The sequence below is a fragment of the Convolutriloba macropyga genome, chromosome 13 (genome assembly GCF_964194025.1).
Source record: "Convolutriloba macropyga chromosome 13, txConMacr16.3, whole genome shotgun sequence".
Taxonomy (NCBI): domain Eukaryota; kingdom Metazoa; phylum Xenacoelomorpha; order Acoela; family Convolutidae; genus Convolutriloba; species Convolutriloba macropyga.
In genome coordinates this window covers 36,367,393-36,382,101 of record NC_134480.1, presented here as the reverse complement: position 1 = coordinate 36,382,101, position 14,709 = coordinate 36,367,393, and the positions used below count along the sequence as shown (strand labels likewise).

The 14,709-nt window shown below is 34.4% G+C and overlaps 1 protein-coding gene across 3 annotated transcripts; it reads right to left on the bottom strand.

Moving 5' to 3' along the window:
• Positions 1–964: 964 nt before the first annotated feature.
• LOC142351771 (uncharacterized) lies at positions 965–14,709 on the bottom strand. Of its 3 annotated transcripts, none has more exons than XM_075403924.1 (2): positions 14,149–14,709; positions 965–1,292 (listed from the first exon to the last, which is right to left on the bottom strand). In XM_075403924.1, exons 1-2 carry the CDS (start codon positions 14,346–14,348, stop codon positions 1,151–1,153), a joined length of 342 nt encoding a protein of 113 aa, XP_075260039.1. In that variant the 5' UTR covers positions 14,349–14,709; the 3' UTR covers positions 965–1,150. The 3 variants fall into 3 exon arrangements, with proteins under 3 accessions (XP_075260039.1, XP_075260037.1, XP_075260040.1); XM_075403922.1 differs by lacking the exon at positions 965–1,292 and adding an exon at positions 3,619–4,008; XM_075403925.1 differs by lacking the exon at positions 965–1,292 and adding an exon at positions 12,898–13,323.

The window sequence follows — 14,709 nt, the reverse complement described above, 5'->3', positions numbered from 1 at the left end:
GACCCAATAGACCCTTATGATCAGACACCCTGATCACGTGGAAGCGTCAATCTCTCTCATATTTTAAATAGAAAAAACGCTTGATATCAAGAGCACGGCATTATTGTGCAATCAACTTGTTGGTTAAGTATATTAGTCACCTGCATTCTTATTTTAATTACCCGAAAATTGGTTCTTGCTAAGAAAAGCAGTCAGTTTGGCCCAGTCACACTTTTATGGTGGAGGAGAACTGACACATAACTTCGCTGTATTTCCGGGTTTTTTTCGTTAATATATATAACTATATTGGATTCTGATAAAATCAAGCTGTCTTTATTTTATATTTTCATTGAGTGTTTGAAAAGCCCGTTTGGTCAGACAGAAATGTGACTTTGGCCAGACTATTAATTGGGTTGCACCGGAACCCCTGCCAGTGACCCAATGGTCTGGATATTGGTCTGGATAATATCTAGTTTCGGTGTGGGACCTCTTCCTGGGAAAATTTGATTGATTATTGCAACCAGTTTAGTAATTGATCTAGCTGCCATTTCAACTCAAGGCCAATACTAAACATCTTATAAGTTAAATTACCCTTCGGATTTTCGCTTTTGATAAAAAATATTGGGGTTGATAAAAGCGCTGGAGGGGAGAGAAACAGCATAGACTTTTTGTTTTTAATTTTTCTATTGTTCTTTAAAAAAACTCGTATAAAGTCTGAAAACTTCTCAATTGATGTCATCATGTCCGTTGTGTTAAATATAGCGGTTATAATAAATATGGTTGGATCTGAGCAGGGTGAGGCTAACAGTCGTTATGTTGAATATTTATAAACAAACAGCAAATTCAGTTTTTTAAAAAAAGAAAACGATTACGTATGAACAACGGCGGCGAATAAGAATTTATTAAGTTGAAATAAAATGATTTTTATCTATTGTTCAATGACACTAAATTTCTAGAGGTTATGCAGAATTATTTCCAATGTCTTGTATGCTGTCTCTGGTATAATAACATTTCATGAAAATTTTTCAAGTTTTTCATTAATTCTCGCTGGGCTCGTAACTCTGATATTTTCGGCTCAGAAATAGTTGTGTCGCATGCTTGGTTGTGGTCGTTGAAATACAATTATGGTAATTTGAGTTATAAAATGATGGCTTCCTAGGCATGTATCGTATTAGTAACTTTGTCGTTGATTGTTGTAAGGACTCGGTCTTCGCTTCGAAAAGTTCCTTTTTCTTCCCGGAAATATGCATTCGTGACCAGGTGGATCCAAATTACAGCCAATAGCTAGTTTGCGTTTCGTTGTCAACACACACCTAAATACATAGAAAAAGCTAATGGGTTCAAAATCCCTTTTCTGTAAACGATGATTTGTTATCAACAGCCACAAAACAAGTTCCCGTTTTTCCTTACATTTCTCAATCGAAAAAAAGTTTGCTGGATTTTGTTGAACGAGCCCAATGGAATCCAGCCATTTAACTTTTACCACCAAACGTGGTTTTTGGTGAAACAGTAATGCTAAGTGCATTCTATTGGGTTCCTTTAACAATATTAAGCATTTTCAATTAAAATGTAAGGAAAACAGGTGATTCGGCAAATTATGCAGTTTTAATTTAGGTTCCAGTAAGTTATTGGAAGACAAAATAAAACTGCAAAACTTGCCAATTTTGCTACTAGCAGAGATGGCAGCTATCAACGTTGAAACGTAAAACAAATTATCATCTCGTGCAAACTTAATCAACAAAGTTAAAGATATTTTATCTTAATTAATTAAAGCAAAAATTTAGTTTCAGTTTTTATTTAGAACCACAAAGTAAAGTTACGACAGTTTGCATCTAAACTTTACATTGTCATCGGAGGAAGTGTACACGTCCTCCGATGATAATGTAAAGTTTTGATACAATTTTTTTTAAGTGGTCCTAAATAAAAACTGAAACTAAACTTTCATTTTAATTAATTAAGGGTACTTTGCGGTAACTGAAAGCAACAATATTGTTGCGAAAAAGAGAAGTATCAAATTATGTAATTATTACTGCCATTAAATTTTGAATGCGCTCAAAATTTGGATAGCGTTGTTGTTATTGTTATTATGGGCCTACGTTTGATAAGTATACGTAGCAAAAAAGGAGGAAACGATTAATTTGCTTTTAAAAGACATCTATAGTACAGATCACGTAAAAATTACCGATTTATTTTAAAAATTATGCATAAAACATCATTGAGATTTTTTCCATTATTCTCCCAGTATGTTGTGAGTCGTTCCTTTTGCAATTTTTATTCAAAAGTCTTGTTTTTTAAGTCTTTTCGTAATAAATGTTCATCAAAATCTTCCATGTTTTCCGTTAGTTCTTGCATGGTTATAATTGTGTGATATTCTGGGCTTCAGAAATAGTTGGGTCGCATTCATGATGTTTTCGTTGAGCTATATCGCGTCGTTTGAATTAAAAAAAGATGGAATTTTTTATATAGTTAACCCTCGAAGCTAATCGAGGATTAACTAAGAAATAATGTGTGAATTGCCCTGGAGAAAAAAAATTTTAAGAGCGAGTAAGAATTATGATTTCTTTGGGGTGTCTTTTTCAACAAATTTCAAATACCTGTTGCATGCTTTAGTTCATCTTTACACGCTAAAAGAAAACAAGGATATTTTTGCGACGGGAGAAAAAAGAGAATGAAAAAGGCAATCGCGCTTTTACTTACTTTTCAGTTACTCACTAGGTATTTTTTAAGATTCGACTTTTTTCACCCCGACTGATATAATCCTGCATATCTTAACATCATAGAATTTCACCCCTCTATCATTTCAGCCCAAAAAATTAGCAGTACGTCTAAAATTCCGGCAAAAAGAACGCTTTGACTACATTATAAACAAAAAATTAATTTTAGTATGGAAATAACCGACCAGCTCGGACTATTAAAAACCGAGCATACCGACAATTTCCTACGTGGTTTTTGTTCGTTCTTCTGGACTAGGGTTTCTTAGCGAAGTGCCCTAACCTTTATATTGTTTGTTAATATGGATTATTTTTGTCAAGGGCCTACAGGTTGTTTTTGATTGGTGACGTTTGCTCCATGGTTTGGAATAGTTTTAAAAATTAAACTGAGAGTATGGAACAAAAAGTTCAAATATTTGTTTTAGGGAGACATCATCTTTAGCAGGTTTCGAAAAAAACAGAAAAAAATCTCCACCTAAATTTAGATAGGCAAAAACGCCCTAGGAAAATACTCCCACCGAAAAAACCTTTTTTTTGTTAAAGAGCTGCTCATTTAACGCATTGCCCTAGCGACTTGATATGAAACTATCACAACAGAACAAAATATCACGATCGAAGTTCAATTTTAACGTTGTTTTTTTTCCGTTGGGGTTTATTTCCTATGTATCAGATTGTGGGTTATTTTCCATGCGGGTTTGTTTCCTATACCCCTCTTTAGTATAGCAGTAAAATTTTAATTTTTGGTCTTTCCCATTATAGCCCCCCCCCCCCGCTTACTAGTCAGATAACCTATACCCCCCCCCCCCCCTCCCCCCCATTATGGTAAATATACCATAATGGGGCGCTATAATTTCATGGGGGGCTATAATGGGAAAAACCGAAAATTTTCGTGTTATCATCAATTTAAGAGAAGGGAGCTGTCAATGATTTGAATTCAGTTTTTACAGCAAGTTTGACAATTATGCAATAACAAAAAGTGGATGGTGAAAAATGAGTTTAGGAGTTGAGTTGCTCGTCTAAATATTGATGCTCTTGATATGTTCGGATCAAATTTCACTTTCCGTCTTTTCATTTGCAGTTGATGAAGCGTAGTGTTGTCACGTGCGTTGCTGTTGTTGTTCACACAATTATATTGATCTGTTCAGACAACGGTGTGCGTGGGGGGTGTTTAGTTTAAAAGTAGTTTTGAGGTTGGTCGATCATGTTTGGCCGTTCCCATTTTGAGGGAAAGCTTCTTTTTCCTCCTGCAAATACACAAGGCTGGCCTGGTACGTCAAGCTCACACCCAATAGCCTTCCTTTTCATTGTCAGCAAACATCTAAAAGAAACGAGAAGAGAAATTGGAGAACAAAAATTTGAATTCGAACAAAATTTTTTAGTGTCAATCGGGTGATATTACAACCCGGTTGTTCAACAGGATTTCTAAACAAACAGCACGTATTGTTTTCTGTTATTCTGGAACTACAAAGCACCTAAATGTAGCAAACAACAACCCAACGGCTTCCAGGACCAGCGTGTAAGTTTAACTAAAAACTATTTCGTATGAACACTTCTGTTATGAAGAGGGAACGACAACAGCTGTGCTTCCCACAGGTTCCAACCTTTAAATAGCCTATTTGTTCAAAGGATAATGGGGGAAGAGGAGAGGCATGAATAATGAGTACTAATTTGAAGTCAAAGCGTGATAAAGATAGCATTTTCTGGTCTCTCAATTGACAAGAAATTAAGAAATTTATCAAGAAATTAATAACATGCATTGCTCTAGGTTCTTTTAAGCAACAAATTTGACAAAATGCATGGATTAATATCATTGAACCCTGTCAGAAAACTTAAATAATCCAAAGGCAAAAGTTAATAATGTTTTCAGAAATCATAATGAGTTCTAACCAAATCTTCTTTTTGCAAACAGCCCCTCAATTTCTGAAATTAATATCAACTATTTTTTTGAAACTCCGACAAAGGGATTAAATACTCCAGATCAGCCAAATAATCCAAATTTGGAAATTTCTGTTCTAACAAAAACAACAGCTTCTGAAACGCTTTTCAGTTTTCACAATTTAGCAAACAACTGCTGTACTCCTAAAAATAAGAGATAGACAAATTAGCTTGATGATCAATTAATGGCTGGAATGTTATGATGGTTGGATGAGTAACTCTGAAACTGCATTTCATGAAACCAGATATAGTTGTCTCAACTATTCCTCCTCAAAAATGTACAATTGTTCATACATTTTTCCCCTTCAGGAATATCAAGATTCTTCAACGCTCCAAATTTTAGGTAGCAGTTATTTTTGAATGTTAGAAGGTTGAGAGAACAACCTAATGTAAATTCTGCATAAGATAAGTTTGACCTAGCTAGACAAGAAGCTCTACCTACTTGTTCAGCGTATACTTGGCTAGAGAAATGAAGCCTTAAGGAACAAGAAAGAACGTGAAAACGGATTATAAGAGATGCCCAAGTTCGAGAGCTTAAGACCAGTTGGTGTAAAAGGGTAGCACATTACGCTTGCAAGAAAGAGATGCTGGTTCGAATCAAGCTCTGCTCCACAGTAGTTGCAACTGCATAGACCCCCTAACATTATAGAAATTTTTGTGTCAGAGACAGTTGAACTTGAAATTTAAATGAACACATCAGTTTCTAGTTAAAAAATTAACTAAGATACGTCTCGAAACTGTTTGGTCTGACCAATTTTGACTCTAACTACAACCGAAAGCAGATTCAGTTTTGAAAAATTTGTTAGCTAATTAGGAAGTTGACACTGTTTTATTGAACAATTTTTAATGAACAGCCTTATTTTAGAAGCAACTCAATGAACAAGCCAATTACCAAAGGACAATTTTTGGCAGGGTGGTGAACGATATTATTGAAACTCTATTCCCGAATTTCTGCAGAAAAATTTAAACCTTTTTAAGACCTGATTGGCCACTTTAGGATCCAATGTTTTAAGTCTCTAAGTCGGTAATCTGAGAATTTTAACTAACCAATAGCTCTTTTAAGTGTTAAAGGTTCAGAGAACAACATAAGATAAATTGGTCATATGATAAGCTTGACATTGTTTGACAAGAAACTCTACTTGTTCAGAGTATACTTTGAAGCCTTTAGGACCAAGTATATATGAAGCCTTGAGGACCAAGGTAGAACCTGAGAACGGGTTAAAATAGAAGCCCAAGTTCGAGTGCTTAAGACCAGTTGGTGTAAATGGGTAGCACAATACGCTTGCAAGTAAGAGATGCTGGTTCGAATCAAGCTCTGCTCCACAGTAGTTGCAACTGCATAGACCCCCTAACATTATAGAAATTTTTGTGTCAGAGACAGTTGAACTTGAAAATTAAATGAACACATCAGTTTCTAGTTAAAAAATTAACTAAGATACGTCTCGAAACTGTTTGGTCTGACCAATTTTGACTCTAACTACAACCGAAAGCAGATTCAGTTTTGAAAAATTTGTTAGCTAATTAGGAAGTTGACACTGTTTTATTGAACATTTTGTAATGAACAGCCTTATTTTAGAAGCAACTCAATGAACAAGCCAATTACCAAAGGACAATTTTTGGCAGGGTGGTGAACGATATTATTGAAACTCTATTCCCGAATTTCTGCAGAAAAATTTAAACCTTTTTAAGACCTGATTAGCCACTTTAGGATCCAATGTTTTAAGTCTCTAAGTCGGTAATCTGAGAATTTTAACTAACCAATAGCTCTTTTAAGTGTTAAAGGTTCAGAGAACAACATAAGATAAATTGGTCATATGATAAGCTTGACATTGTTTGACAAGAAACTCTACTTGTTCAGAGTATACTTTGAAGCCTTTAGGACCAAGTATATATGAAGCCTTGAGGACCAAGGTAGAACCTGAGAACGGGTTAAAATAGAAGCCCAAGTTCGAGTGCTTAAGACCAGTTGGTGTAAATGGGTAGCACAATACGCTTGCAAGTAAGAGATGCTGGTTCGAATCAAGCTCTGCTCCACAGTAGTTGCAACTGCATAGACCCCCTAACATTATAGAAATTTTTGTGTCAGAGACAGTTGAACTTGAAATTTAAATGAACACATCAGTTTCTAGTTAAAAGATTAACTAAGATACGTCCCGAAACTGTTTGGTCTGACCAATTTTGACACTAACTACAACCGAAAGCAGATTCAGTTTTAAAAATTTTGTTAGCTAATTAGGAAGTTGACACTGTTTTATTGAACAATTTTTAATGAACAGCCTTAATTTAGAAGCAACTCAATGAACAAGCCAATTACCAAAGGACAGTTTTTGGCAGGGAGGTGAACGATATTATTGAAACTCTATTCCCGAATTTCTGCAGAAAAGTTTAAACATTTTTAAGATCTGATTAGTCACTTTAGGGCCCAATGTTTTATGTCTCTAAGTCGGTAATCTGAGAATTTTAACTAACCAATAGCTCTTTTAAGTGTTAAAGGTTCAGAGAACAACATAAAGTAAATTGGTCATATGATAAGCTGGACATAGTTTGACAAGAAACTCTACTTGTTCAGAGTATACTTTGAAGCCTTGAAGACCAAGTATAATTGAAGCCTTGATGACCAAGATAGAACCTGAGAACGGGTTAAAATAGAAGCCCAAGTTCGAGTGCTTAAGACCAGTTGGTGTAAGCGGGTAGAACACTAGGCTTGCAAGTACGAGATGCTGGTTCGAATCAAGTACTAGTCAATTTTCGCAGTAGTTGCGCCTACACAGACCTTTCAACATTGAACAATTTTTTTGTGTCAGAAACAGTTTAAATAGAATCTTATACGAATTTAATTTTTTCTAGTTATAAAATGTAACTAAGATAGGTCCCGAAACTGTTTGATATACCCAATCTGGACTCTAAATAAAACCAAGGAAGATTCAATTTTGAAAAAACTATTAGCTAATTAGGAAGTTGAGGCAACTGTTTTGTTGAGCAATTTTTTTATGAACAACCTTATTTTAGAAGCTACTCAATGAACAAGCCAATTACCAAAGGACAATTTTTGGCAGGGAGGTGAGTCAACAATAATGCTGAAACTAGAAAGCCAACTATCTGCGAATTTCTGCAGAAAACTTTACACATTTTTAGGACCTGATTAGAACACTTTAAGACCCAATGTTTTAAGTCTCTAGATCGGTAATCTGAGAATTATAACTACCCAATAGCTCTTTTAAGTGTTAGAAGGTTGAGAGAGCAACCTTAGGTAAATTGTGCAAAAAATAAATTTGACCTTGTTTGACAAGAAGCTCTACCTACTTGTTCAGCGTATACTTGGCTAGAGAAATGAAGCTTTGAGGGACAAGAAAGAACGTGAGAACGGTTTATTAGAGAAGCCCCAGTTCGAGTTCTTAAGATCATTTGGTGTAAATGAGTAGCACACCAGACTTTCAAGCAAAAGATGCTGGTTCGAATCAAGTACTGGTCCGTTTTCACAGTAGTTGCACCTGCTTAGACCCCCTAACAGGTTATGGGCCCAGACCCTATTCTCCGTGCTTTACGGCAAAAAAGAGACAAGATATTTAGGAATTGTGAAAGAGATGATGCGCAATTTCATGGGGAGTGTTAGCAGGTTGAGAGAGAACCACCTAATCTCAATTGTGCATAAATTTGACCTAGCTAGGCAGGAAGATGTAGTGTTTCAAAGTATACTTGATAGAGAAAAGAAGCTTTGAGGAACACGAAAGAGCATGAGAAAAGATTGGGGTTTATAAAAGATGGCCAAACTTCAAGAGCTTAAGACCAGTTGGTGTAAGTGGGTAGAACACTTGGCTTGCATTTAAGAGATGCTGATTTGAATGCAGTACTGGTCCCTTTACACAGTAGTTGCACCTGCATCGACCCCCTGACAAAGTCCTTATTCCTAATAATAGAAAACATAATTTCTCATACTTTCACACAAGCCCGAACTGGTAAACAAGCGCAGATATAACGGCTAGCTAATTATTGGAGGGAGTATTTCAATAGAAGCAAACAGAACAAACAAACGTTTCAAGAACGGAAACAAACGGAATTTAACCTTAAAACAAAATAGCAAAGGAAATTCAATTCATCGAAATTGGACAAAGTTAGTAAAAGGTTCGGCTGCTTGTTTAGTCACTGTAACCATATACAAGAAACTGTGCCACTGATGTATCTATATGCTTGTAGAAAACACTTCAAACAACAATCTTTTTGATCAAATTGTTTTGAAAATTGACAAAAAACTTAGATTTTCTCCAATTGTACGCCACATCTTAGCAATCCTAAGAAACATAATTAAACATTGTTGAAAAATTTATCTTTGAAAGTGAGTTTTTCGACCATCACTTTGGGTGGTTATAATTTGGTTCTAAAAAGTTAAAAAGAAAAAACGCAGAGAAAGAGGAATAAGGAGATGCAATGTTTGTTGCTTCAAAAGTTTTTTTTTAAAAAAAACTTTTTTATCTAGTACAATATTATTTTTTAAACAAACCAAAACAGTTTTTATTGGGCGTTTCTAATTAACTGGGGCCGCTTCGGACAATTAACCAATTCATTAACGGGTTCATCTTTCCGGAGAAAAAATTTAACGAGGCTTCAGTTTTTAATTTAATTATCATTTTAACAAGTTCCAATGCTTGATATTTTTCCTTTGTCTTTTTTTCCTTTATCAAATTGTGGCTGACCTTATATCAGTTACGGGAAAGGTTATCAACCTTTTTTATACTACTGACTGTGTGGTGTATATAAATATGAGAGTCTTTAAAGAAGTTTTACGATCACAAAGAAAAGCAGTGAAAAGGATGATAATCAAGCTAATATTCAAGAACCCCATTTTGAAACCCATTTTTGAAACCCATTTTCAAAACCCATTTTATGACCCATTTTTCCCTTAAAAGCATAAAATGTTTCATCTGTTTTCTGACTTCAATATTAAACCATAATTAAACGGACAGGAACTATTGAAGTGATTCGATGCTTATCGAAATACAAACCATTTTTTTTAAAAATCAATAAGTGGATGAAGCAGGACCACGTCAATGAATTATGGGCCAGGAATTAATTTACTTTCCACACTAAGAAGAATGTCCTTTAAAGTTGAACGCAATTTTACAAATGACTACTTAATTAGACACTCGCCTCGAATTTTTCAGAAACTTTTCGTTCGTGCTTGTTTGAAATTTTGTACTCAAAAGAGAAGAGTTTTATATAAAGTGGTCTTTTCTTTACTGAGACAGCTCTATTGCTCGTTGCATTATTGTTACGGAGTAAAGATTCTTTAAAACTTATTTGTTTGGTTTCCGTTGTTGCGTTAAAAGACTTAATGTTCTTATTTGACAAAAACTTTTAAAAATGTGTTAAAAATGTGATAATTGAGTTTCATAGGACTTTAAAATCAAAACATACCTGTAATTTTAAATCACTGGCAACGCATTGTTACGGCGTTTTATGCAAGACGAGAGAACTAAATTGGAAATTTGTTGTCGAGAAAAACCATTTTGAAACTGCTTTCAAAATTTTTATTCTCTGTAGTATTTCGCCACTTTTGGCATTCAAAACTAGCAACCGCATAAAATTACAAACATTTATTTCAAAAAAAAACTCCAGCACATTTTTTTTTGTTTTCTGGTTATTGCGTTTAGAAAAGATGAATTGAAATCCTCTTTAAAACTTAACTTAAGTCAATCATATACAAGATTTTTTCCAAAATCAGTGTGTAAAGCTAATTGAAAATGACTTGAGTTGCTGCGAACAACTGATAGCTGATATAATTTCAAAATATTTTTATGTTTGGTCTCCGAAAAATAAAGTTCAGAAATTATGAAATTAACCTTCCTGGATACCTAACTTAAATCACATAGTGATAGGATTGTGCAGAATTTTAAAAAAAAATGATAGACTAGCAGGAAACTCAACGCTTTTCGGATGCCAATTAATTGTGTTTCCAAAAAACGTGTATAATAGATCTCTGTGTTGTTTTTAACCAGTTCAAATAACTGCAAAGCAAATGTCTTCATCAGAAAAATTTTCCTGCTTGGGGAAAGCTAAACAAGTGGCTCCTATTTTCTGATTTGATTCGCTATTATTTTTCTGCAACATTGAACATAGACCTTTTTAAATAACAATAACGGTTATTCCTCAATATTCCTTAACAATCAGTACGAACACATGTATTAACATGCCAAATGAAATCAACTTTCAATGTAAAGCAATTTAACACTGATATTGATGGACAATTTCAGCAATTCTTTTTTTGGAATCTTTTTGAAACTAATAAAAATGATTTTGCTACTATAAAAACTGTTCGTTATTTTTCAGATTAAGTGAGTTGAATTAGTAAGTAAAACTTTCAATCCTGAAGATTTGAACAGATTTGCTCAATTTTATATTCAAATGCGTATCAGTATCTGCTTTTCACCCGGAAGGCTCTTACAAAGTTTGTGAAAATTGATGTGTTTATTTTCCAGAAAACTTTGCCGACAACATTTTTCATGTGGCGTGTTGATAATATTCTGAGGACAATTATAGAATGTATTTTTTCACTCAATGTACATATATTGATTAATGATACGTAAAAAAAAGGCTCTACGTAGGCGAAAATAATTTTGTTCAGTTTGGGAGCAGTTTCTAGCTATAATGGCCAATTTATGAATATGTTTTGATTGGACTGCATTCAGTTCGCTTTCTTTAGCTGTAAATAGTTTTTGAATCTTGAAATGTTATTAGAGCACCAGTTGGAGTCTTTTTCTGATGTAAATTTGAATTTTCGTTACGAATATTTCAAGTGCTGCTCAATAAGTTATCGCATACGACTGAGTCTGGCTGCGTTTTCCCCCTAAGGTACAAGGAACGCCCGGAATATCAATTTCGCATCCAATAGGTTCTCTTTTCATTGTCAATAAACACCTAAAGGCAACAAAAGTTATAAATAAGCAAGAAAAACACCGGCTTAAATTTTTTTTGAAGAATAAAAAATCTTTGCATTTTTTAGTTTTTTACGTCTTTTGCCCAAATGTGTTACAGTACAACTTCACAAACATATCTGTAACTAAATGTTACTAGTGACGAGTTTTTACGGCGCTTTTTGCAAGACCAAAAGGGAAACAATTTTGAAATTTGCGTTCAAAATTTTTTTCTCTATATTATTTCGCCACTCTTGGCATTCAAACGTAACAGCTGCATATAGTTAATAGAACTTTTTTAAAACGAATTGTCAACATTTTTTGGATTTTTGTTTTTGTGTTTGGAAACGCTCAATTAAAGAACTCTTTAATCCTCAATTTAAGTCAATCACTTACAAGTTTTTTAACCAAAACCAGTTCGTAGAGATAATTGACTTGAGTTGCTGCAAACAATTGATAACTGATATCCGTTCAAAATTTTTCTATGCTCCTTCTCTCAAATATAAAGTTCAGAAATGATGAATTTCACCTTCCGGGACACCTAACTTAACTCACACAGTGAGAAGATTTTGCAGAAATTAAAAAAACTAGACTAACAGGAAACTCAACGCCTTTCGGATGCCAACTAACTATGTTTCCAAAAAAGTATATAATAGATTGCTGTGTTGTATTTAAACAGTTCAAATCACTGCATGGCCTTTGTCTTCATAAGAATAAGTTTCCTGCTCTGGGAGAGCTAAACAGGTGGCTCCTAATTTCTGATTTGATTTGCTATTATTTTTCAGCAACATTGAAATTATATTTTTTAATATCAATAACAGTTATTTATCAATTTTCTTTTATATCTGTGCAAAAAAAGTTTACAGCAGACAGTGTTAGGGTAACTAAAGGCTAGAAATTTAGAACTTCATTCTAAATTCTTTTATTCCTGCAAAAGGAGTTAAATTCCTAATTGAGTGGCTGACACCTTCAAAGAGAAAACGATTGATTAACACACAAGGATAATTACGAACACATGTATTAACATGCAAAATAAAGTTAAATTACAATTTCTGGCAATTTAACTTTAAATTTCGAGGAAAATTGTAGCATTTCAGCTGGTCGGTAATGGATATTTTCACAAGAATCTTTTTTGAAACTAATAAACATAATTTCACTTCTATAGAAGCTGTTCGTTTTTTTCCAGATTATGCGAGTTCATATTAAGCGAGTTGAGAAGCAAAACAATCACTTCTCGGGTTGTGAACAACTTGGCCCAATTTTCTATTCAAATGCGTCTCAGTTTATGCATTTCACTCGGAAAGCTCTTACAAGATTTTGTCACTCTTACTGTCTTTCACATTTCCCAGAAAATCTTGCCGACATTTTTTAAATTTTGCGTACTGATGAAGTTTTTAAGACAGATATCGAAGATGTTTTCATTTTCAATGTACATTTATTGACTTATATTACGATAAAGAAAGCTCTATTGAGGCAAAATTAGTTTTTGGTCAGTTTTTGGAGCAGTTTTTAGCTGTTATGGTCGATTGGTTGATATGTTTTGATTGGACTGCATTAAGTTTGTTTCCTTGAGCTGTAAATTGTTTTTGAATCATGAATTGTTGCAAACCGCAGCTGTTGGAATCTTTTTCAGATGAAATTTGAGTTTTCGTTACGAATATTTCATGTGCTGCTCAATAAGATATCGCATTCGACTTTGAGTGAGGCTGCGTTTTCCCCCTATGGTACAAGGAAAGCCCGGAATATCCATTTTGCATCCGATAGCATCTCTTTTCACAGTCAATAAACACCTAAACGCAGCACAAGTTTTAATTAATTAAGAAAAATTCCGGCTTGAAGATTTACTTTTTTGAAAAAGAACCTTTGCAAGTTTTAATTTTTCAAAATTTTTTTGCCCATATTTATGTACCATTACGAGCTAGCGTTGTTGGAATTTTTCAGGTAAAACTTCAGAATTTTTTTTTTTGAATTGAATCAGTTCGAAGAAAAGCCAAGATTTTAGCAGTCAAATAGTTTTCATACTTTCGCTCATTTTAATCAAGTTTTCAGAGCATGAAATAACTTTCGGAAAGACATTTGACAATATTTTGAGAAATTTGAATCAAATTTTTTAATCAGATGTTTTATTGTTAAATGTTTATGAACAGAGTAAAAAAAAACTCGAAGAAATAAAATTGTAATTTTTGATGTTACTTGCCTAGAAATATATCGCGCTTCGAGAAAAGTGAGAAAAAGTGCTCTGATGTAATTTTATTATTTTAGAATATTCGAGGCTAAATGTGAGGCGTACGTAAAAGTAAGAATTAGCGATTCCTAATTTTGCCGGACTTGTAAGCAATATATCCTATAGGATGAGGTCCAGACCGAAATGAACTCTAATCAGAATCACTCATGTGAACACCTGTGATTTGTCTGAGCCCTAAATGACAGGATCTGGGCTCGGAGATTACACAAATGGCCGATGATTGGAACTGAAAAAAATCTATATACCCATATCCACTCGGAGTATTAACATATGCTAAATCAATAATGGGAGGGGGGGGGGGTTAAGGTGGTTTAGGTTGCTGCTCTCTAAGTAGGGCATAAAACCATAAAATAGGGTGTAGCTAACTTACTGATGGTAGTTTCGACTTGGACACAGGTCGGCAATGGTCATGGCATTGGATGGCGTTGGGTTGTTTATAGCCAGAAGTGTGAAAGTCGCCATGATGGCCAACAGCGGCAGGAACACACTCCTGTTCACACCTGTTTTCACACCTACACACTTCTTGTTCCCACTGGAGGTAGTCATTGTTGTCTTTGCTGTGAAGAACATTTTGAGCTGCTATCTAGACTTGGCTGATTTTTTCTGATGAAGTTGAAAATTGAGGTGAAATGTTGTGTTCGAAAAAATAGCAGAAAAGACTTGTTGTTGTTTACAAATTGTGACGCTTGAATGAAATAAAAGCAGCTTGATCACAGCAGCTACTGCAGGTCACCGTGTCTTTTTGTCAAAATGATTATCCCAAGTTGCAGTCTCTAATTTGGTTCAAATTCGTGACCCGGGGGTTGTTTTTGATGACGTAGGTGGGTGGCAGGAAACAAGTGACTTTGATAGGTTATATAATTGCACCCCAGCTTAATTGGAGCCACTTACGTCACTCTTAATTGCTCTTGGGAGCAACATTTGGTCACAA

What these genes read in the sequence shown, in the direction of transcription:
- LOC142351771 (XM_075403922.1), bottom strand. Translation starts at nt 14,348, where the DNA reads ATGTTCTTCACAGCAAAGACAACAATGACTACCTCCAGTGGGAACAAG. An exon ending in CCAAGTCGAAACTACCATCA is followed by an intron (nt 4,009 to 14,148) that starts GTAAGTTAGCTA and finishes CGTTTCTTTTAG; the next exon opens with ATGTTTGCTGACAATGAAAA.